General features: G+C 43.3%; 1 protein-coding gene across 1 annotated transcript in view; it reads right to left on the bottom strand.

Moving 5' to 3' along the window:
- Fndc3b (fibronectin type III domain containing 3B) overlaps positions 1-12,670 on the bottom strand; it is a 225,779-nt gene that overhangs the window by 3,991 nt on the left and 209,118 nt on the right. Inside the window, exons 23-24 of the mRNA XM_013016157.1 lie at positions 3,407-3,573; positions 2,293-2,420 (exon numbers count right to left, since the gene is read on the bottom strand). Coding sequence (XP_012871611.1) covers positions 2,293-2,420; positions 3,407-3,573 — 295 coding nt within the window. The remainder of the gene's footprint in view (positions 1-2,292; positions 2,421-3,406; positions 3,574-12,670) is intronic.

Raw genomic sequence — 12,670 nt, 5'->3', positions numbered from 1 at the left:
CCTTGAGCTGAAGAGCTGAGGGACAGCGCCCAGGCCCAGAGTTCAGGCCCTACAACCGGACCCCAAAACAGAAAAAGAAATCTTCATTTTCATTTAGATGGTACCATAATGAATACAAAGAGAGTAATTATTTTTAAAAGTTTCTGGGGCAGTGGAAATTTCTTCTGTATCCTTTGTTGAATATTTCTCCTTCTCTGTGTGGAAATATGATATTAAATTTTTTATTAAGTTTTTTTTTTATTGTGAAAATACCAGATGGAGGGTTACAATTACATGGGCAAGGTAACGAGTACATTTCTTATCAAGCATTGTTGCCTCCTCTTTTGTTTCCCCTTCCCATCCCTGCCCTCCTATATCTTCCCCCTCCCCGCCAAAGTTGTAAAGTTCGTTTTTCGACGTTTGCTTTACTTCTTATGCATGGGTTGAACTGTCTATGCTCTACCTGTGCCAAAGAGCAATAGCACGCATGCCCTCTTCATCCTTTTCAATCATGCTTTACAATCTTACTGTTCAAAAAGAAAATTACCCTTCCTGTAAAAAAAACCCACAACCAACCATAGCACAACACTGTGTTTGAAATGTTCACTGAATGTCAGAAAAGCCAAATTAATACTATGTGTATTCTACTTCAGAGGAAAATTTTAGGTAAGGATGAATATTTGAATAGACTGCATAATTATGAAAACCTGCCCTCTGAGCTGGGAGTTGGTGGCTCACACCTGTAATCCTGGTCACTCAAGAAGCTGAGATCTGAGGATCATGGTTCAAAACCAGCCTGGGCCATGAAACTCTTTTATCTCCAGTTAGCTAGTAAAAAGCCAGACTGGAATGAAAAGGCAAAGAGATGGCATCCAGGCCCTGAGTTCAAGACTCAGGACTGTCACAAGCTCACAAACAAACCCTGCTGCTATTTCCTTGCATCACAGGAGCTGAAGCTAATCAGCTAGCACAAAGGTGAAAAGACCACAACACTTATCCCACAAAAATAAGCTCAGGACAAGGGACACGTTCCTGTGCCAGGAGACTTTTTTTCATCAAAGTTTCTAAACAACAATCTCCACGATGAACTCTGATCACCAACCACTGCTGATATCAACAACCCTCTAACTTTGAAACTGCCTCTTTCACTGGTGCAATAAACATATCCCAAGTACCCAGCTAGGTGGCCAGTCTCAGTAAAACAAAAATGAGTCACACAGCTCACATGCTAAAGGGCCCTGCCTGACGAGTGCTGTAATGAAGTCCCACTGAGTTCCCCAGGAGAGCCTGCAGCTCCCACGGTGCCCGATTACCTCCCATTTGCTATTGCTTTGCCTCTATGAATTCAAAGCCTAGTGCCTATTATCCCTGGACTATAATTAAGTTAACCATTGTTCTGCACATACAATACAAATCACCCTTATTCCCTATCTTACATCCTGAACAAGAAAAGGAAACACTCAAAAAATGGTGTTTAAATGAATGCTTACGGAACAGGCAGAAGCAGAAGAAAAAAAAATCTCCCCTAGGACCCAGGACACATTGTTCCTGGTCTAATTGTGACTTCTCTTGGACTGTGGTCCTTATGCATTTCTTGGTAGATGGATGCGTCCATCTACTGAGGGGTTCCTGTATTTTCACCAGGAAATAGTTGTTTATGATAAGAGAAATTTTCTGTGGCATACAGATGATTGTACACTGTTCCATTAGAACTCATAGATCCATCAGCTAAATATACAACAGACAGTGGATTTAGAACAGAAATCTGCCAGTAAAAATCTACATCCAAATAATGGAATAGATTTGCCTTCATTTGGGCAAAACTGACATGTACAATATTGAACAAATAATGTTTTTTTTTTTTTTTTCCTGCTGTGACATAGCAGTTACTGGGCTCTGAGAAGCAGAGCATATTTCCAAGAATAGGTGGAAAAGCATAGAACATAGGAGAGAGGTTTTGTTTTGTGTGTGTTTGGGGGGTGGTGGTGAATACTGGGCCTAACTCATAACCTCACACTTTTGCTTTTTCTCTCAAGGATGGTACTCTAGCACTTAAGCCACATCTCCACTTCCAGTTTTTTTTTTTACTAGTTAATTAAAGACGAGAGTCTCACAGATTTGTCTGCCCAGGTTGGCTCTGAACTGAGTATTCCTATCTCAGCCTCCTGACTAGCTGGGATTAAAAGCATGAGTGACAGGTGCCTGGCTGGAATAAAAGGTTTTTTAAAGACCATGACTAGCCAGGTTCAATTAGTATACAATAATTTTCCTAACTCAGAGACGCACACGTGTGCCATGCACACCAATTCTTACCTGTTTGTACTCGGATTCTCTTCCAACCAATACTTGTAGAACGTAGCTGACAGGGTCGCCCTTCATTGGTGGTACCGTCTCCCAAAAAATTTCACAGGAATTGCCTTCTAACTGTGTTACTCGTGGTGCTGGAACAGAAACGCACACATCCAAGCTTCAAATTTAACAGTCAATATTCTAGCTCTATTAGTAAGAATCCAGAAAGAGTGAGTGAGCGCGTGCCTGGGTCCGGCCTTATAGGAGAGGTATTTGCTCAGTCTCTCAGTAACCCAGCTGGGAGCGCTTTAGGCATAGAGGAGTTACTGCAGGACAGAATGGGATGAGATGTCTCATTAGTTAATATTAATATTAATAACTGTTGGCCTGGGGGCTGGGAAGATGGCTCAGTGGTAGAGCGCGTGCCTTGCATGCCTGAGGCCCTGGGTTCGATTCCTCAGCACCATATAAGCAAAAAGAAAAAAGCCGGAAGTGGCGCTGTGGCACAAGTGGTAAAGCGCTAGCCTTGAGCTGAAGAGCTGAGGGACAGCGCCCAGGCCCAGAGTTCAGGCCCCACAACCGGACCAAAAAAAAAAAAAAAAAGTAACTGTTGGCCTGCATGGATTCCCCCTCTCCCCCTCCCTCCCCAGTACTGGAGCTTCAACTCAGCACTTTGTGCTCTTGTTTGGCTTTATTGTTCAAGGCTAGTGCTCTACCACTTGAGTGGTATCTCTACCTCCAACTTCTTGGTGATTAAAGACCAAAGTCCCAACAGCCTTTTCTGCCTGGCTGGCTTCATACCTCGATTTTCAGATCTCAGCCTCTTAAGTAGCTAGGATTAAAGGTGTGAGCCTGTCCAAGTAGTGCTTTTCCTTAGTCTATTGTTTGTAGGGATGAGAGTGCTCACTACTCATACACAGCAGAGAACAGATGGCTTCTCCACATCCTCTCCTATCACCTCTCATCTAACCAGACAATCCGCTGCACCATCTGTTTTAGGATGTCCTTTTAATTTTGTTGGGCTAATACTAGAACTACTGCACCTATTTAAGGTAAGAATGGAACTTCCTACTCTAGCACCAAGCATGTCTTTCCTCTCAGGGGACAGTGTGACAGAGACCACTGGCTGGCGACTGACCTTTGAGGGTAGGGGGGACACTTTTGGTTGTGCTGAAGGTATAGGTTTCTGAGAAGGGCCCCTCCCCAGCCTCACTGGCTGCCTGGATTCGGAAGGAGTAACAGGTGAATTCCGTCAGTCTCTGGACCTTGTAGGTGTGGCTGGGTCCTCTGTAGATCGAAATAAACCTGGAGGAGGAAGAGGAGCCATTAGTCATCTGTAATCTTAGTGCTGAGAAATTAATTATGAAACAAGCTGGTGGAGGCCAATCTGATAAATTCTTTTCACATAGTCTGAATCAACCAGTTGCTAGGGAATGGTGAAGTTGAATGGCTAATGAGTATTTACATAAAAGAAACACAAAACCAAGCACATACAGAGATTGGAATGAGGTTCCTTTGGTTATGGTCCAGATTCTAGAAACATTAGTCACTCAGGTTTGTTTGCTTGTCCTCTCTTTTTCTCTCTCTGTCTCTCTCTCTGTGCACACACACACCAACATTGGGGCTTGAACTCGGCCTTCCACTTTTTCCTGGCCTTTTCACTCAATGTTGGTGCTCTACTACTTATGCCACAGCTCCACTTCTGGCTGTTTTAGTGGTCAACTGGAGGTAAGAGTCTCATAGACTTTCCTGCCCAGACTGGCTTTGAACTGTGATCTTCAGATCTCAGCCTCCTAAGTAGCTAGGATTACAGAAGTGAGCCAGCATCACCTGGCTCTTGTTTTTATTTACTAGTAAAGTATAGAATTTTTCAAACATTTCATTGTGGGGAAACACACACACACACACACACACACTCTCTCTCTCTCTCACTCCCTGATAGGCCTTACATAGCTTCTTCCTAAATAAGAAAATATTAAGGGTTATATACCTTTGACAAACATATGTAAAAAGAAAAAATTATGGTGTTCAGAGTCATCTGTCAGGTTCACTAAGATGAAGAAAAATGGCAGGGTTGAACTATTTAGGTTGAACTTATTTTTTTTTTTTTTGTCGGTCCTGGGGCTTGAACTCTGGGCCTGGGCACTGTCCCTCAGCTCTTCAGCTCAAGGCAAGCACTCTATCACTTGAGCTACAGCACCACTTCCGGTTTTCTGGTGGTTTATTGGAGATAGGAGTCTCACAGTCTCTGCTGCCTGGGCTGGCTTTGAACCGAGATCCTCAGATCTCAGCCTCCTGAGTAGCTAGGATTACAGGTGTGAGCCACCAGGCTGGGATGTAGCTCAGTGGTAAAGCGCTTGCCTAGCAAGTGCAACGTCCTGGGTTCGATCCCCAGTACCAAAAAAAAAAAAAGAAAAAGACAAAAAAAAAGGCTACTTGAACTTATTTTTTAATGAAACACACATAAAGATATCTAAAAAAAAAAAGCCTTGTATTTTAGGTATTACCCCGCCACCCAACCCCGCAGTCTTGAAAACCTACCACTTTTCCAGTGACAATGGGTTACCTAGAACTGCAAAATACTTATGCTAGTTTTTTAAAGCTAACTGTAAAATTCTATAATGTAACATTGTTGCATAAGTTACAGGTTTTTGTTTTTTCCTGGAATTGGGGATTCAGCCTGCTGAGTAGCTAGGATCACAGGTGGGAGCCACTGTGAGTCACAGAGATAAAGGAAGTGACCCACTGGTCCGGGTACCCCGCGAGCCACCCCTTGACTTAACCCAACCACACCATGTTGTTTCCACAGGGGCTTCCTTGCACCTGCGCACTGGCTGCTGGCACTGTGCTTCTGGAAGCCAGTCACCCACAGAGTCACCATCAAACCTCTCTGACTGAAAGTAGAGCTTTGGCTCAAGTGGTGGAGGGAAGCGGGAAGTTCTCAAATATCTGCTGCATGCTAGATGTGGAGGCCTAATCCCAGGGGTTGGCTGGTCTGTGGGGTGGGGGACAGTTTTTCTGAATGACAGAGCACACTTTCATGTGTTGAAGAACACTCATGGATGGACATGTGGTTGATAGAGAAGGGATTAAATATCTTGTTTCTGTGTGTGTGCACGCGTGTGTTCTGCTCCTGGGGATTGACCTCAGGGCCTGGGCACTGTCCCTTAGCTTTCTTGCTCAAGCTGGTGCTCTATCACTTGAGCCACAGCTCTACTTCCAGCTTTTGGGGATTCATTGGAGAAGAATTTCATGGACTTTCCTGTCCAGGCTGGCTTTGAATCTGAATCCTCAGATCTTAGCCTCCTGAGTAACTAGGATGTGAGCCACAGACCAGAGGCTTACCTTTATTTTCTTAAGTGTGTCTGAGCCAATGTTTAATGTAGAACATCTAGACATCCCTCAGCCTTCGCTGTGGACTTCATGAGGCCTAGTCATCTCACTGTTTAGTGTTCTGTCCGCGCTGTGGTGGAGGGAAGTGCCTTTTACTTCTCAATCTCAAAGAAAGCCAGAGTCCAGGTTGGAACCCACAAATACCATGGCAACCTGCTTAGCTCTCCTGACATATTATCTCCTTAATGAAGACATCCTGGCTAATGCCAGAGGCAAAGAGCTATTTATTAACTCGGCCTCACCTGGGCCAGACTCTCTAACGGGAGTAATTACCCTTAATTATATCCCAAATGGAAGTCAAGGCTTGAAGAAGTGAAACCTCCAAGTGCATTACAACCCTGTCATAAGGCTCAGTTTAAAGAGTTTAGAGAAGATGATTAGGGAGGGCACTGCTGTCTGGCTTCTCTTAACTCCCAGGGGAAGCATTTTCTCTTGGAAAGGGGTTTAATGTGTCTGACTTTGTGTCCATGTTCAATCATAAGTGTTGGAGTGTCAATCGTGGTCACAAAGAAATTCACAAGGCACACAGAGTCCTCAAATTCTTCAGTATGACTGACACTGAACAAAGAACACACAGGCAATTTCCAAACTCACCAAACCCACTAGCTGTGCCACCATGTTTTATCAAGCAAATAAAATGGCATTCCTGCTGGCTGCTGGTGGCTCATGCCTGTAATCTTAGCCACTCAGGAGGCTGAGATCTAAAGAACACCATTCAAAGCTCGCCCAGAGGAAAAGAAGTCTGTGACACTCATCTACAATTAACCACCAAAAAGCTGGAAGCTGAGCTGTGGTACAAGTAGTAGAGTGTCAACTTTGAAGAAAAAAAGTGACAATGCCCAGGCCTTGAATTCTAGTCCTGGTATCTGCACAGCGTCTTTCTGGCAGATGCCACATAACACACACACACAGACAAGAACTTCTGTTTTTCTTTGCTTCTCAAATATCAAGTAGCAAAGATCAAACAAAAACACCAGCACGTGAGCCAACACACACAAATCTATATAACCCCTCTTTCACCCCCATTCTAGACTTATTTTCTATCATTCCAGGAGGCAGCAGAAAAGAGACTGTTTTTTTCCTGTCGAAATCAATGATTTATGGGCCGGCACATGGTTGAACACTCCATAGGGTCAACACCCCCGTGGCTAGAACCACTCCGGGAGAGATTAAAAATATTCATCAAATCCCGCCTTTACAAAAACCAACGTCATTTTCTTCTATTTTTCCTGAAAGACTGACTTAAATTTAAAATTTATTAATAAATAAGCTAGAGGCTTTGTGTGATAGAATAAACCATACCAAATATCCCAAGACACCACGACAGAAAGGGTCTGGTTTTGAATGTGATCAAGGATGCAGGCCTGATGCCAAGCTGTGTCAGCCAGGATGGTCTCCCAGCCACTCAAAGCCTGGAGATGGGAGCTGGAGGCCAGGCAGCCTGCTCTTCCAGTGCTGGAGCTCTTTTCTTCTTTGTTTTAGAAAATGGGTCTTGCTCTGTTCCCCAGGTTGTACTGCGACCTTGATCTTCCTGCCTTAACCTGCTGAGTGCTGACCTTACAAACACACATCATCTCACCCAGTATGGGCATTTTAACTCATGAAGGGGAAACAGTGGGAGGTTATGTGGGTGACCTCAGGCTGCAGTCTAACAGAATTCTTGGCGGCTCTGCCCCCAACTTGTTTTTACTTATATTAACAAATGTTACCATTATTCATAATAATAACATATTAAGAGTAATATTTTCTTGATGGTAACAAGCACACATGGATTTTACTGGAGGAGATTTTCCCAATGACTTACAGCTTGCTACTGTCTGTGCTCACGTAATGAAATGTCTCTCTGATACTACAATGGAGACAAATGTATGAGTGATGCCCCAGATATGCCGACGTTAAGTGTTGAACCCTAATGCAAACTAAGGCTTTGGCTGGTAACAAGAGTTTTGTGTAGGTTCATCAACTGTAATGATGCACCACTTTGGAGGGATGTTACTAATGGGGGCTGGGAGAAGAAGGGAGATGGGACACCAGTCTACCTCCCTCTTAAACTTTGCTATGAACCCAATACAGCTCTAAAATACAGACTATTAGTCAATAAAGAATATAAAACTATTAGCAAAGCAGGATGGCTCAAATCTGTAATCCTAGCTACTTGGGACATGAACATTAGGGGCTGTGGTCTACGTCTAGCTTGGGCACAAAAAGTTCATGAGACTCCATTTCAACCAGTGACTGGGTACAATGGTGCATGCCTGTTACTCAAGCTGTGGGGTGAGATGCAGAGGCACACATCTGTTGTTAACAGCGGCAGACATGGAGAAGCCCATGTAGGAGGACCAAAGCCCAGGCCATAAAATAAGATCCTACCTCATATACAGAATGTGTTTTAAGAGGTTTTCTTAAACCATCTGTTTAGAAAGGAACATCCAAGCATGCCTGATAGCCTATATCTTAAATACATCTTAAATGAAAAGACTTCTTGCGCAGGGGTTTGGGCTTACTGCTTTGCTGCCATCTTATCATCTGCGTGCCCACCAAAGGCTCACCACAGCCCTTTCACATGAAGACTCAGAATGATCTAACCTGCTGACCTGAAATGGCCTGTGATCCACAAAAGGTTGCAAATGGCATCTTTCAAAACATCTTTCACAACGTCACAAGCCCACATCTGTTCCCAAACTTGGTACAACGATATTCATTAACAATGACAATGTCTTCCTCTTTCTTCATTTTTGGGGTCTCATGGAGGCAGGGAGGAGCAGGGAGAAATCAAGAGGTGGGGGAAGAGAGAGGAAAGGAGGGAGGGAGGGGGAAGAAAGCTTCCTTTGTTATTCAAGTGGTATTTGGGTGCAGGAGATGTTGAAAGCAGGACTGGTGAGTGGACTCTCCCCTCACCCTGCCGGGAACACGGAGTCCTGCATTTCTATGCAGAAGCAGATGGCACGGTGTGTGGCAACACCTGGACAAGGAACATGTATCCCCTAAGCAGATGCTGATGGTGATGCCCACTTACAAACTGGTCATGCAAGAACAGGGCTCCTTCTAGAACAGGGATGAAAATGGGGCTAATCCTTTACCCCTGGGTCCTGTCAGACTGTGCTTTGGGCTTTTTGACTTGTGAACACGTTTGGTTAATGGGTTGAATTTTTATGCTCTTTTTTTAAAATTAAATAAAAATACACTATTGCTGCTGATGGGAGAAATTCTTTAAAAGGAATAGAGGAATAAAAACATTGCCTTCAATTTTTGCTTGTAAAAACAGTAGTTTTAGACATTGAGATCTATCTATCTATCTATCTATCTATCTATCTATCTATCTATCTATCTATCTATCTATCTATCTATCTATCTATCTTTGTGCCAGGACTAGGGCTTGAACTCAGAGCCTGGTGCTATCCCTTAGCCTTTTTTGCTCAAGGCTGGTGTTCTATCACTTGAGTCACAGCTCTACTTCTGGCTAAAGATAAGAATCTCATGGACTCTCTTGCCCGGGCTGGCTTCAAACTGCGATCCTCAAATCTCATCCTCCTAAGTAGCTAGCACCCAGTTTAGACATTGCTGTATTAAAAGAGATATTAATTTATAGTTAAGGAGAAAACCTGGAGACCCTCTCACTCTCCTGTTGCTTTCAAATCCACATTTCTGTCCAGCTGCTCAGTAGCCTTGCTTCAACCCTAGGAAGACGCTATTCATTTCCATTCTATTTATTTTACTTACACGAGAGGTAAAAGCTATCATCCAGATTTTATTTCTGGTCCAATTAAGAGCTCAAATAGCTCCTCCTCAGTGCTGCTTGTGCCTAGACATTTCAGCCTGAAATGGACTAAGCTAATCATACTCTTCATTTTGTATGCTGGAATTTTATGTTTCTTTTCTGAGAAAATAAAAATATGTCTCAAATATATTCCCATTTAGAAAGGCCAGGCATCATTATTTGCCTGGGAAGTGGGGGAAACTAAGGCAAAAGAAGTCAAGAAATATGGCTCAAATCAGCTGGGAATTTCAGTGGCAGGTCAGTGATAGCGACAGCAAGTTGACACCTGTGATGGACACCACATCATCTTCTGGGACTGAAGGTCATAGAGAAACGTCCTTTATTGATGGGCATGATCAAGTGGACCACTGTCCAGCCCACATTTCCTCTCCTATGTGGAAGTGACATCTAAATTATGAACGTATACGTGAACATATACAGGGTCACGTGCATACACACAAATGCATTAATGAAAGTATGGTATATGGAGGGGAGGATTTAAATAGTGTAACTGCTTTGAACAACAAACTTACAGTGTAACAAAATGAGGAGGAAGCTGGAACATGTGTTGGGGAGTAAGTGAGGCTGAAGGGAGGGAGACACAAATAGAGAGGTAGTTACCATATTCTATATCCAGAAGTGAACATGGAACTAAGAAATGGGGGGCTGGGTGGGGCTGGGAGAGACAGGGAGAATGATGGAAGGGGTGATTCCTGATCAAGGTGCCTTGTATTCGTAAAGGACACATTGAATTAAAACCCCCATTGTACATGTAGTCTCCCAGCCTGGGAGTGACATTCATGTCACTTAATTGAGCAACATGCTCTGGGAACTAAAAGCAGGATTCTGCTTAGAGAGGACGAACACTGGGAAACTCAAGTGCTTGCTCTGTGCCCACACATGGGCTCCTAGTTGCCTAGTGTGCAAACTTTCAGACCTTAATGAGAACCATAATAATGTGGGTGTGTCTTCTGTCCATCTGCACCAGCGGACAGACGGGCCCATTACAAAAATCACAGCCTCTCCAGTTTGCTGGCCATGGGGACAGAGTCACGAGCATGAGCACAGGGAGCCAATTTTGCTGGCACAAAACTTAAAAACAACAACAACAACAACAACAAAAACCCACAGGTCTGTCTGACTAACCCTGACAAACACATTAACCGCAAATGCATTCCTGGAATTTACGCTCTTCTGCCTCAACGCCGTGTGCAATTATCAGGTCCCTCAGACCGGCAAAGGTCAGCATCAGCACCAAGTTCAGTTCTGAGTATGACACAACCCTGCATCTCAGTAACACAGACAAATGCATCTTCAGAAGCATCGCACAACACTGCTATCTCAACATGCCTGGCCTGTGCCTGGTCCTCTAGTATGTGTATTAGGTTAAGTTGGCCTTATGGGCATATAATTTTCTTGTATAACAGGGAATGAAAGCCATTCAGATTTTCTCTGCTGGATCTGTTAAGAATAACAGACTTAATCACAGCAAGGCCGATCTAATCTCATTTCTGTTTTTCTGGTGAAATTAAATAAAATCCCTTATACTGTCTGCTGGCTGTTTAATGTGAATTTGTTTTCTCGGTGAGATAAGAGCTTATGGAGAGGTCAAATAACTTAGAAGGCCTACCATATAGAAATTCAAGAAAGAAGATTGCGGAAAAATATTGAACACTCTTAGTTGAATCATGAGGTACAAACTTGGCCTTAGAAGCACTAGGCACTGCTTCAAGGGTGCTATGTACATATAAATGTAAAGTAGGGACCTTCAAGTCCAAAGCATGAATCCATGGGCATCAATGGCCCATCCAATGGGGAGCAAGCTTTCAGTGTAGCAAGCCCATGTGATTCAGGTAAGTTCAGATCGAGCCTGAGGCTCTCTGTACTCAGCACTTTGTAGGCACCAAGTAGTTTCCTTTACAATGTTTACAAATGTATTTGTGTGAGTGTGTGTGCCAGTACTGAGGCTTGAACTTTGGGCCATGCTGCTCTCCCTTAGCTTTTTACTCAAGGCTGGTTCTCTACTATTTGAGCCACAGCTCCACTTCTAGCTTTTTGGTGTTTAATTAGAGAAGGGAATCACAGAGACTTTCCCACCTGGGCTGGCTTTAAACCTCAATCCTCAGATCTTACCCTCCTGAATAGCTAGGATTACAGGCATCAGCCAATAGCACCAAGCAAAGTAGTCACTCTTAAGTGTGATACTGAAAAGCTAAAACATAAAACCAAAACATAGCATGTCCCCATCACTAACAGGGATGATGCCATTTTGAAAAGGATTTATTTCACAGATGGTTTACACAGTCATGGTACTTTATAGCGGAAAGAAGTGGAAAGGACAGGAGAGATGGCTGTCCAGTTTAATCTACTTCATGAATGAAGGAAAAGTGAGAGTCATGACTTAGTGACCCAGATGGAGCCATTCTTTAATCTATGACCAGACATGGGTAGAGTTATTCATTTTTGCTATTCTTCTGGTGCCAACATCTTCAGTTAAGACCATTCCCATACTGGCAAGGCAAGGTTGCTTGTACCATGTGGACATCAGGGCCTCTTATCTCAAATATGCCCACAGCCCGGGTTGCAAAGTGTCCAGGCTAGAGGAAATACTTTGAGATCTGACACACAAGAAAGTAAATCAGAACTCATCTCTGCATCTCATCTGGGCCACAAGCAGAATAGATGAGCTTTTTCCTTCCACATCTGTAATAAGATGTGTATGCCAAAGAGCACATGAACTGGCACCAAATTCACTGAAAAAAAAAAAAAAAACAAACAGCTGCCCACCTGGGAAGAAGGCACACCCAAAAGCACCCAAAGTCTGGACTGACAAAACCTATACTAATAACAAAGACTAGGATGCGACTCTGATCCCTAAGGGGTCATTGAGAATAAGAGCTTGGTTTCATCCAAGACACTTAGAAAGGTCATCCACCAACCAAAATTAGGCTGTCCTTCTCCAACTAAAATCCCAGGAAAATTATTCTACAAATAGAACAAGAATTTATTATGCCCAGGATTCGTATCACTTTAATAACTTTCTGAGAACATTGACAAATTCAATTTACAAGATACACTGGGACTCCAGCTCATAAAATTAAGAAAAAATATTGCTTTCCTAATGGTCAGATTTCCTAAATTGCCATTTAGATTTAGGCATGTGATTTACTTGTTTCTTATTTATTTTTTTGGAGAAGAGCATACATTGATCACTGCATTCTGTTCTGTCTGGTGTATTTGAATATGCCTTGA

The sequence above is a fragment of the Dipodomys ordii genome, unplaced genomic scaffold, assembly GCF_000151885.1.
Source record: "Dipodomys ordii isolate 6190 unplaced genomic scaffold, Dord_2.0 Scaffold30, whole genome shotgun sequence".
Classification (NCBI taxonomy): Eukaryota; Metazoa; Chordata; class Mammalia; order Rodentia; family Heteromyidae; genus Dipodomys; species Dipodomys ordii.
The sequence above is the reverse complement of the archived record's forward strand: the minus strand, read 5'-3'. Positions and strand labels throughout refer to the sequence as shown.